The sequence below is a fragment of the Macrosteles quadrilineatus genome, unplaced genomic scaffold (assembly GCF_028750875.1).
Source record: "Macrosteles quadrilineatus isolate MER2022 unplaced genomic scaffold, UCM_ALF_1.0 Scaffold_5__1_contigs__length_97177068, whole genome shotgun sequence".
Classification (NCBI taxonomy): Eukaryota; Metazoa; Arthropoda; class Insecta; order Hemiptera; family Cicadellidae; genus Macrosteles; species Macrosteles quadrilineatus.
In genome coordinates this window covers 18,240,447-18,252,976 of record NW_026542598.1, presented here as the reverse complement: position 1 = coordinate 18,252,976, position 12,530 = coordinate 18,240,447, and the positions used below count along the sequence as shown (strand labels likewise).

The window sequence follows — 12,530 nt, the reverse complement described above, 5'->3', positions numbered from 1 at the left end:
GTCCGTAGCGCAGTCTTAGTATCATCTCAATGTGCCGACCAATATATCATGATTGAATTGTGGTTTAGAAGAATATGAATTAAAAACATCTGACTTAGAAAAGTTAAGTGTAAAGCCACCATTATATGTTTGAATCTAAAATTGGTTTTATTAGTTCTTTACTCCAGATTACTATACACTGACTCCAGATTAACTCCAGGTTGGTTTCAGAATGTAGATCAATACCAATATTTATGTGTAAAGACGAATGTTTATCAATTAAATTGTCTAAAACCTGAATCACATTGTTTCCTTCATTAGCTATTGTTACTACATTCTTAAAAGGTGCCATCATGGTTGATGTAGTGGTATAGCTTTCTGCAGGAGTTTAGTGATTTTTGTATCATATTAAACAGTATTGCCCAGGCAATAAGAGCAGGTAGCCTGTATACTTTTTATGAAAATTTTGCTATTATTGACAAAAGCTGAATCTGGAATTCAGAAGCATTTAATGTAGTCTATTGTATTTAAACTTTTATATTATAAGAAAAAGTTATAAAAATCATATTTAGTAAAGTATGGCTAACTTTGAAATAAGCGTAGTGCTGAAAAAGATATAACATGTATTTATTTACTATTTTCGTTTTTGTAAGATTTACAAAATAAGATAAAATATTATTCATTGTCATTCTATAAACCTTATAGTTTTAAGGAATAAATTGTAATATTGGAGTGATAAGTGTCCATTTAAATTTATTTTGGTTTTAATATTCTTTGTAGAATAAATCAGTAAGTCAAGTATGATACTTTGGAAATACTGTAATACAAAAGGATTGTTTAAAACTCAAAAGCGATTTGAAGTTGCTCTTATAGATTTCAACGCGATTATTCAAAAGACTTTTTTTCAAAGACATAATGCAATTCAAGCATATTTGTTGTAAATTTTCTAAGTTTAAATGCTTATGTACCTAACTGTACTTGTGCATTATTTTTATCTTATTAACTTACTTTTAAAATTCACACATTTTGAATTTAAAATTTTTAATAGCAATAAACAATAACCAAATGATAAAAAATTTACAATTTTTATTTACTGTGACATGCTTTTGTTTGATGATTGGAAAAATGCAATCAAGAACGCCACCAGTTTAGCATGTGGAATTTGCCAAACATTATTCTAAATATTTAAACAATGATCGTAAAATTAATTATTAACTGGCATAAACATTTAGTTATTTACGAATTGACTTTAGTTAACTCTAAAGTGTAGGATACCTACTATAGAAGGGATCAACACCCAACTTACATGTACCTTTACAAATGTGATCGCTTATAGACAAAAATCCCTAGTATTGGAGTAGGAAAAATAAGTTAGCAACCTTACTTAAAACAATATTTATTCTAATAATTTATTGTAAATATTCCTTGTTACAACATTCTAGATTTATTGTTATAAAATCTTTGACCTTTAGAATTTTGTATTTTAAATAAATGTTCTATTTACAGTTAGTGTTTTAGTTCTACTTGCCAATGGTCAAGTTCATTTCCCAACCACTGAATGTGGTGGAATGAACCTTGGGACGCCCTACAAGAGTGGTAAAGCAAGATGAGACACTGGTAATCTATTGTTACAGTTCTTGTGGTAATTTTTAAGAAAGTAGAAAACTCAATTAACAATCCTTGAATTCCAATTATTCCGTTAACATATCATCAAGCAGTCGTTTTAACACCTTAGTTTACCTGTTTATTGAGATAGTAAGCTTGGTACTCAAAAAGTTGTGAAAAAAATATTGCTATAGTTGGAAGGATGCTTAAACCATTCAACTGTGATTATCAAAACCACAAACTCATTACGTAACAAAAGCTATAAAAAAAAACAAAAAAATTAAACTTAGACTTAATGAATTGAAGTATCAACTTTAAATCACTGTTAAATTAAATAATAAAGGTATCCAATGAAATTGTCATTTGGATGAAGTGTCTAGCTAATTTAGCAAGAACTGCACAATATAATTACAAGGGTTTCTCCCGTTTTACCACAGAAACTCTGACCACTTCTGAGGATCTCAACAACATTGAAGCCCTCAGAGATACGATAGAAACACAAGTTCTCAAGGCAGATTGCTCCAATGGCATTAACAACACATTTCATATATACACATTTGACACATTTACTGCTAAAGAGGTTATCGACACTTGAAAATAAAACTGTTCAACAAAACAGGTTGCCTGTAATATCAAAGTGGAAGGTTAGTTTTATGATAAAGTTGTATCTGATAGATATTTCTGTAAGATACTGAAGGATGATAATATTCTAAAAATACCTTGGTTGACTTGGAAGAGTATACTGTAGTTACAACAATTTGTACATTGCATGTGACAAAATTGGTTGTATAGTGACCAATTAGTTTGCTTAAAATAGGACAATTGCATCATTCATGTTTTTCCGATAAATTAGAATAATTTTACAATTAGCAAGAAACTTTTTCTCTGAAAACCACAATATATGTTTATAACGACCAAATAAGAAATGACGAAAGACAATCCAATAGTTTTTGCTAAAATGTTAATTACCTGAGTGTAAATCTATTTCAGTAATTCACTAATGATTAAAGATATTTTCACCTATTCATTTTGAACATTCTGGCACAGAGGAAGAATGACCTAATTGACCAGGGACAGGGACACTTTGGAATTCAAGATAAAAGGATGAAAAATATTATCAAACTTAAAAAGGTTGTTTTTAACAAGTTGACATTCATGCAATGGAAACATGGAAATCTTATGAAGACGAAATCATTAAAGTGTCAATACTGATTTCATAAAACTATTAAAAATATAAAAATAGTAAATTGATAAAATTACTAACAGCTTAAAACATTAAAACATAATACAATTTTTCAAAAACAAGCGTAAACGATTGTTGATCTTTTTACCTGTATAACAAATAATTTATGAAACAAATTGTTCTGTTTAAGCAAATAGAAAAGCCTATTCCAGTCAGTTGAGTATTATTGTACATTTTCATTTACTGAAGGCTGTTTTACTTGCACACATTATTTTTATTGCCAATACCAACACAAAATACACTCACTGAGGAATGTCGTAATACACTGAGGAATGCAATACATCAGTCTTTACCAACATCAACATCTTACATATATACAGGATCATATAAACAACATGGTGAATACGTATACAACAGGAAATAAAGTATAGCGGACATGAAAAACACTGTGTACAAAAACTGAATTATAACGTTGCACAAACTGAATGTTCACATGGAAACTAACAAGACTTGTGAAATTCAGATATGATGAATTAGATTCGAAAATAACACATCCATGTACATTTGTTTTGTGGTGTCGTCTAATTTTATGTAGATGAGCGTATAAGTTTAATACTTAAACTAATCTTAGAATCAAGATAATACACAAAGTACTTAATGTGAATGCTAGTAGATGGTCATTCCACTTGAAATGTGAACATTCATTTTATACAACCCTGAATAATCGATAATGTTGTATAATGGTAAAATTTAATTTACAACTAACTAGAAAGATTTGGATATGAAGTTAAAAAGTTTTAAAACAATCAAAGTATTTGATTTTTATATTTAGAACATTGCACTGTTTAACAGCAATAAATATGTATAATATGTATATAAAACAAACGGTAAACTCACATCAATAACTAACCACTCCCAGGAATGTCACCTAAATTAGAAAGATTGAACTGAATATAGTGAACATTAGATATATTATAAACTTTTAATAGGATAATCATAACTACTATAAGAAATCTATGTTTATAGAATTTGAGTATGGTAAACACCTCTTTTTAATTCTTACAAATTTATCTCTGCAATTAATTTAATTTAGTTAATACTTTGTGCAGACTAAACTATTATCTAAGTATTTAAAATTTTCTATGATATTGAAACATTGCAGTTAAGTACAGTAACTCTAAAACTAAACTATTGTTACATTTACTCCCATAAACATAAAGTATGCCACATTTATTGTTTTAAAATTATTTACTAGGATAGTATTCTTCTATCCTACAGTTCATGCATTAGGTTTACTAATAGTTCAGAATACTTGAAAATATACTGGAAATAGTTTAAATATATTTCATCTCATTACATTACCAGATAGGTTGCCACAGCCTGCTTCAAACATAGAAATTGTCAAAACATGAATTGCAATTATTGTGGGACAGCATAAAATACTAATTAAATTGAAGTACCCTGTCTTTTACCATTAAAATATCCTATTCATTGGCATCTTCAATTAATATTTTTAAACTTGGAAATTAAAGCTATTTTCCAATCCTAAGGTTTCTTTTTGGTAGTATGTGATATTCAGGATTTAAGTTTATTGGTTTAGTGCATTTAAATTAGATAAACATCAAGGGAACATAAAAATAGTAAGATTAACATTTACATACTACCCGTAAATATAGGCTAGGGTTGGCTTGAGCTCCCCCCAAATGTGTGGTTAACACCCAAGTTAACCACACATTTGTTGGATTGTGCAGTAAAAACATAAAAGTTAATAATTCACGAATTTGACTGAGAAGTGTAAGTAAGAAATGTGTAAAATCAAACATTTAGTTCCTAAATTTTAACTATTTTCCAGGGGAAGCCCCCCCACCAACCCCCCTCTTTACTGGAAGTACTCCATACCCACAGACCCTCAAAACCCCCTATGGAAAAGTTAAATTGACTTACCAGTGCACACCAATAGGTACAATTATTGAAATTACCCTATTATTAAAATGGGAAACCCACTAAAAACCGGTTTACAAAAACCTTCAATTGAAGATTTATTTTTATAGACAATCCACTTCTAGCACACAAGATGTAATAACTAAAACAACTACAAAAATAAACAAAGAACATATAAAATAAAAAAATAAAACAAAGTATTTTTAAAATAATAAAATTGATAAAGAACCTTTAGGCAGTATACTTTTGTAATATGTTTTGCTATATGCTCAGTCTCAACATTATTGCAAAATCAAAATTATTTTGATGAATCGATTGCACGAAACAATACTGCATGACTTATGTGAACTACATTAAATCACTTGAAACATAACAAATCCCATATAATATTCCATTAACAGAAGACAGCCAATGAATAGTGATGAGGTGCCACACCCCACTTTGATATGCTCTATCAAAAATACTGTATCGCATAAATCCTGTAACTCGCCCAAATAATAAATGCAAATTAATACTTAACATTACATTATATACACCAAAATTATAGGCACAACCAATAGAACAATTACAGTACAAACTAGGACAAGAGCGCAAATCTATCGCGAGGAACGTGCTGACCCCATCAAGCTTCTAAACGAGAGAAAATCCTTTCCTTTCAACGATATTTTAATCTTAGATAAACTGGTTCACAAATAAAATGTATAACATTAGTACAAAGTCAAGGTCAAAAATTAGTACTCTTAAAATAATAGTAGTCTATACACAACATATGTGGAAGGAGTCAAAGGTCTGTCTTCTCTTATTCCTTGATAAATTACTTGCCATTGTAGGGTGCCTAACCAGTTAACTCTGGGAACAACGCCCTCTGCTTCATTGCCAAAAAGTGATTAACTTAGAACTACTCACTCATCTTGTAATAAAATTATTACTAATGATTAAACTGCTTCATGTACAAAAGAACTTGTTATATTGGTCTTTTTTACAGTAGAGAAAGAATTAACATTTTTCAATGGTTTTTTAACAAGATGTATTTTTAATAACTCTATATCAAGTATAAGTTAACCGGTTGTGTGTACAAAAAATCCAATTAATATAAGCAAGAGATTAGGACAAACTGTACCAATTTAAAATCTCTCCACAAGTTTTTTTTATTTATCTTATTGGCATTTGAATGCATATCGATCACTAAAACATCAAAATTTAACTGTTAAGGAAAGATATATTAATCTGTACTTGGATATGGCAGATCAGAGTTTTTAACCAAAGTTGCAATTATTGTTTACAGAAAAATATATGAATTCAAATTAGAAGGTCTTTATGAGGTCAGCAGTAAAAATCATTCATTACACAACACAACCATATTCGTATGTAACAACCAATGACAGTTTTGTGATCAGCTGTTACATGACAAGTAGTGTTTACATTCACCATTTGCATCCCGTACATACAGAGTGATCGGCAAGATTCACCTAGGTTGTATTGTTCAGCTGGCGTTTGGACACTCGACGGATTAGGCGGCGGAAGGACGACGTCCACCTGGTGGCACGATGTAGTGACGGTCGCTGAGAGGCCGGTGTGTCTGAGCTGAACCCACTGTCCGAGGAGAAGGCATGAGGAGCAGACGACGTGGTGCTGGCGTCCGTCTGGACATAGCCTCTGTCCTCCTCTGGAAAACGCACATCATTCTAACAATGCTAGTAGCATATAGTATAGTATCACTTCTTGAGGCATATGCAGAGTTCCCACTCACTCTTGAAAATGAAACTCAAGGTTAGTACTAGCACATTTTTTGTTAAATGTATAAGAGAGGTTATAAGTAAGACCTGAAAATTTTGAAATTTTATTTTTTTTTTTTGAATGTTGGAAATTTTTTTAGTCTTGGGATTTAAGTGTTAGTGGGATCCATCTGTAAATTTGGGTGATTGGTTGTTAGCAATTTCACCACTATGGTGGGAGGATCTTAAATTGGTGTTGAATTTTAAAACACAATGAGAATCCCAGATTCCTAATACAACCGGGATTGAAAGTTCGGAATCAGCCTATTTTTATTTTTAATGGTTAACTGCTAAATTTTGGTCTCAACCAATTAGCAATTAACAAAATTTACGTCTTTCACAGTTGGGTGGGTTACAGCATATACAAAATCTCCTCTTACCATTTGTACCCCAAGGATTTTTTTATTAATTCAGTGTCTATTGATCATGGTTTCATTCTGGTTGTGGACACAGAAATTATTTTTTTCATAAACAAGTTTTTTTTGTGAAGACGAAGACACACACACAAACAGCAAAGATAAGTAAAAAGTAACAAAATGCCTGTTGGTAACAACAAGAGGTTTCCCTGTTGCATCCCTTTTCCAGCCGTCCTACATAACCAATTTTTACGATTGAGATGTCATTTTAAAGCTTATGATCTAGCGCACCTGGTAATTAAGGTAATTTTTTCTATGAATCCAGTAATTCACCCCCTCACATTTGATTTGTACCTTGAGTTTTTTTTTCAAATTTCCAGTTATGCTAACCAGTTCTTTATATCCATTTGAATTTTATAAAATTTAACAGCTGTTCCTTTAGTTGAATATTTAACCACAGTCAAATTGTAAACAATAGACGAAACCGTTAATGAAAATGTATATTTAATAGGCTACTTTTATGACAACTGTTACCTGATTGATGTAGGTGAATCACTCTTTTCAGTGTAGATCAAAAACAATAAATGAAAAAAAAAAATTGTAAATTAGTAGCTCTTTTCACTTTATAGCTGTTCTAAACAAACACTTGAAAAGGTAAATGGGTATTGCACTGTTTCATTTTTCATCGTAAACAAGTTTTGGACCCTGGAGTGCAATTTGCGCCTGAGTCCCCTTGTTATTATTACAATAACGGTAACTATAGTACTAAATAAGGTACGATAACTAAATCCTATCACTTTCCAATACAATAAGACCTTTTAACTTGGCCTTCCTATATAAAACAAATAATATTTGTACTCAGTAAACAAACATGTGACCCACCTCTCTCGTCCTCGCTGCTGCTGTCCGAGCCCTCGTCTATGTAGGAGATGTGTTTGAGAGGTAAGGGGGAGGGACAGTACTCTGAGGGGGAGGGGGGAGCCACAGATATCTCTGAGAGTCTGTCTGCTAGACCATCCGTGTCCGACCATGTAGAGCTGTGTCTGCCCTGCGCTGACCGTGACCGCTTGCGAGTGTCCACAAAACAAGAGAACAGCTTCTTACCCCCGCTCCTGCCACAACAAGAAATAGTTTAAACAGATTTATGAATTTTACCTAGTTGAAGACTGATTTAAAGTTAATTAGTAAATTTGTGCCAAACATACACAAGCCCTCAGGTTTGACCTCTAGAGGCTTACATCAGTTATGCAACTTGAGTTTTGAGACTCGTTGGAAATATCATAATCAATGAAACTTCTGAGACATTTCAGTTATATCACCTAAAGCTATTGTATCTAATAGCTATTTAATGAAACAGAGCAGTAATATAAACGCTGATATATCCTTTCACTATATTTCTTTATCCACCGTACTTCAAAAATATTCCTTTAAAATGAGCCAGCAAAGTAAGTTCACCAAAAATAAAAAAATCAATGGTGGTTTTGGAAATATACATTAGACTTGAAGGTTTTAGACTTGTGGGGTGCGTACCATTGTGTTGCTAAGTCTTTGCAAAGGAAATTAGTTGATGTAGTTCTAACTAAGAAACAATAACCCTGCTAACCAAGAACTTGAGAAGAGTTGTCAGATTATCTAATTAAGTATATGACTTTGAATTGAAACATATGTGTGATGATTTTTATTCCGAGACGTAATGCATTTTTTGTAATTATGTTTTGATAATATACAGTTATCACTTGTTACATGGGTGTAGCCAACTAACTAAATATTTATGCATGTTACTATTGTCTAGCAATTAAGATGAATCTGTATCTGGCTTATATATGTTTAGAAGTATTTATCTTGTAACTTGTATCTCATGTATCATTGACTGTAAAAATGGTGTTTACCGTATAAATAAATAAATAAATAAATAAATAAATAACTAAGGGGTACTCACTCGTTGTTGGCGTACTCGCCGAAGGTGGCACGAGTGTAAGCGCACACAGAACACTTGCGTCGTCTGCAGGTGGCTAGGTGCTTCATGCCCTTCTTCAGCTGACTATTGAGTGTGGCACTTTGCTTGGCTACCTGCTTCAGGTCATATACCTGCAAAACACTTGAGGTGAATAAAAGGAATAGGAGATTGTGAGATTGTAATAAAGTCTTGAGCCAAAGGGCCGGTTGGTTCCTCCAGTTGGTACCATCATGACATCATTTTAAACTGTCTCGATTTTCTAGTACACTTGCCCTGCCAGTGCTACCTCCAGTTGTATTACTAGCTGATACATACAATATACGGTATTGAAGAAGATATTGTTTGATAAAAAAGAAGCTAACTTACAGTAATGAATTTATGAGGACATAAATTAACTTAATTAGAATAAGTAATAAGACAGACCTCTTTCTCCAAGCCATGGACACTGTGTGTACTTCTGCCGCTTCTGTGACTCTTCCTTTCAATGTCTTCCAGCGCTTCCTTTAGTCTTAGATTCTGAAAAATTTAAAACATTTATTAAAACCACATAAGTCAACTGTAAAGCACAATCAAAAGATGTAGGCTATTTGAAAATATAAATTTTGAAATTTTTAGAACATGACAATGATAATATGTGCTCGAAAAGTTAATAACTACCAAACTTTATTAACATTATTAAATGTACCATCAATTATACAAAGGATTTATCTTTTCTTTAGGCAATACAGCCAATCAATCAATTAAAAACAAATTATTTAATTTTTTTACTATGATTTGATTATTTGATATGTTATCATTTGCAAGGAGTTCTCCAAAACAGATAAAGTTCTCCTATCTGAGAAACCTTAATTGTTTTTGTTTCTCAGATAGACCTACAACATACAATTGGCTCTGAGCAGGTGACTAAAGTACTTTTACGTAACTCAAAGCCAAAGCCATCCTTGATATAACTAGAAGCCAAGCCTACACGATATGTTCGGTTAAACCCAAATATATAATTAAAATTCAAAACCAAAATTTCTGAGCTTAACAATTTGAAGTCTAAGGTCAAGCTTTAACGTTCTCACCTCTCGTTCCAGAGAGTCTTTCTCGGCCACTATGGCCGTCACTTGTCGTACAACATCGTTGCGAGCTCGCTCCAACCTGCGCCTCGTGTGCTCCGACTCCTCTGCCTGCATCTTCAACTGGGAACACACAAACAGTCTTTAATTAGTGAACAAGTTAACTAGATAATTTAATTAGTTTACTCCAGTATTCATGTAAAATTACATTTCCTGCTCAAGTAAAGTAGTAAGTCTTTTGCTTCTTAAACTTCAGACCAATCAACTCTTTAGCTATGTCCCCACTTGTGCGCTTTCAATTTCAACGTGCCTTTCAACTTTTAATTCAACATTAAATTCAACATGCATCAACGAATGCATTGCAAGCGCTTTGAGGCATGCCTTTTAGCTATCGACACTCATGCCTCACGGTTTAGAATTTTTTTTTGTTGGATGAAGACGACCCTATTCTGATAGGAGGAATTGGTGCGGTATATATAGTGTTTAGAAAATTTCACAAATGTAAGAATTCAATGCGTAGAATATAAAAGAAGGAGTACTTTAAAGCGCGTAATTTTCTTACTTTATTTTATTTATTTAATTCATATTTATTTATTTCTTGATTTACTACCTAGTATGTCCCACAAGCATACATGCAAGTGAATTCTTCTATGAATTCTGATGTTTGTTGGATATTCATGTTGCTTCAAACAACTACAACACGGATGACTTGTCAAAAATGTAAAGTAGTTGCAATTTGAAACGCACAGAAATCCAAGGCTGGTGGATTGTCTTGTGCTACGCTGTGAGCTATGAAATGGAGCTCCTTTGGACTCATTTTGGGCATGGCTTGACCAAGACCCCACTACACTTGACACATGGGTTACTTGTGTCCATCTGCGTGCAGACATGCGCTTGGCGTACACAAAAACACTCGAGTGTAGACATAGATTTTCACTAGTCAAGCATTGACTACATGGTATAAATTTTAATGTATAGAGATCCTAAAAGGGACCGATGCATTTTTAATCGTTGAATTAAGAAATGTTCACAGCATTTAAGTATAATCATTCATTGATGGTGTTGTAATTAAGTAGTCAAATCTCTTGATAAATAAATGTAAACTGCCCAATAAATACCAGTTGAGTTCCTTAGAATAGCACAGGTTTGTGCAATTATTGAGCAATAACAAGATTAAATAGAGTTTAAAAACAGGTTTATAATACCTATAATAATAAAATCTTGAGCCAAGCTAACAATAAACATCATGAAATCATATTTGTAAGTAAATATTGCAATCCCTAAATAATATACTACCTGACGGTAAGCTTCATTTTTCTCCCGCTCCAATCTGTCCTTCCACTCATACATTCTGTCCTTTTCTGTCCGTATCTGAAAAAAAAAAATTATTAGTTTTGTAAAATCGTAATTTAAGGAGGCAACATGCTATGAAAATAAAGTATATTATCATATTATGTAAATTAATGAATAAATACAATATAATTATTATGCACTGCAGAAACACAGGTAAACAAGTTTTAACTTTGTTTTAAGGAACTTCATTAGTAACAATATTGATGTGTTAATAAGAATATTCAGGTATTTTTATCAAATGAAGAATCAAAACCGAGACTAGCCTACCAGTAGATCTTGATATACAAATACCACAACAAATCTAAAAAAAAACACACTGTTCTTGATAAAGATATTCCCCCAAAATAGCAAGATTATTATTTCATTTTTTTCGCTGAAACACTTACCGGAAGTGATTGAAAAATAAATTGTTTATGAATCCAATAAGTAAGTGGGTAACACACAATACAGTGCTCGCCTTCTGAGAAGTTGCTAGTACGATCTTAAGTGGGGTCGATTTTGTACCCAAATGCTTGTTAGTCATTAGACTATCATTTAATCATGCTTTCTAACTTAAGAAGGTAGATGTTTTGTAACAAGGCCCAGGTTTGGAAAAATTCCTTACGAAACGGAAAAAATGTATGACATAAATACACACTAAATCGAAAGATTGTTGAAATATGTATTTCAATTCTTTATCAAACACAGGATAATGACTCTGCCATGTATATTTGTTTTCAAAATTTGCTATTTGTTAAAGAAAATCTTTCATCATTCCCAAAACGTAATGAATTTCACAGTTATAATACTAGAACAAGTAACCAGCTAGATATTTCGATAGTAAGATTATCAAAATCAACTAATAGCCACAAATTCCTCCAAATACAGCTCTTTAATAAGCTACCTGTATCGTTTCAAGAGCTTAGCTTTAATAAATTTTAAAATAAATTGGCTGTTTGGCTTCTCGACAAAAGTTTTTTTTAGTAAAAGAATTTTTAGGATACCAAATACCTAATATATAGTTTATTGTTTTTTTTCAATTCCTGTTGTAACTTATTTTCTATGAACACAATTTTTTTTTTTTTATGCTGCGACAGGAGAAATTGCTCTTGTAGGAGTGTAGGACAATAAATCAAAGTAGTTCCCGGTAATGAAGAGTTCCGAGTAAGTACCGGGATGTCGATTGTCGGCACCAATCATCATTATAGTTCCGCCTCAAACATTAAACACGAGTAACCCAACCCAACCCAAAGCATAACGAAGTAACGGAGTCGTGGTTAACTGGCGGAACTGCTGGGTAGGAAATAGGCCTACCACTATAATATGCAGGTTGTGCAACTG

The 12,530-nt window shown here is 32.2% G+C and overlaps 1 protein-coding gene across 1 annotated transcript in view; it reads right to left on the bottom strand.

The window, feature by feature from the left end:
- Positions 1–5,873: 5,873 nt before the first annotated feature.
- The window catches only part of LOC128996040 (uncharacterized), a 124,522-nt gene continuing 117,865 nt past the window's right edge, over positions 5,874–12,530 (bottom strand). Inside the window, exons 5-10 of the mRNA XM_054421171.1 lie at positions 11,154–11,228; positions 9,864–9,980; positions 9,220–9,312; positions 8,779–8,927; positions 7,722–7,951; positions 5,874–6,374 (exon numbers count right to left, since the gene is read on the bottom strand). Coding sequence (XP_054277146.1) covers positions 6,178–6,374; positions 7,722–7,951; positions 8,779–8,927; positions 9,220–9,312; positions 9,864–9,980; positions 11,154–11,228 — 861 coding nt within the window. The 3' untranslated portion in view covers positions 5,874–6,177. The remainder of the gene's footprint in view (positions 6,375–7,721; positions 7,952–8,778; positions 8,928–9,219; positions 9,313–9,863; positions 9,981–11,153; positions 11,229–12,530) is intronic.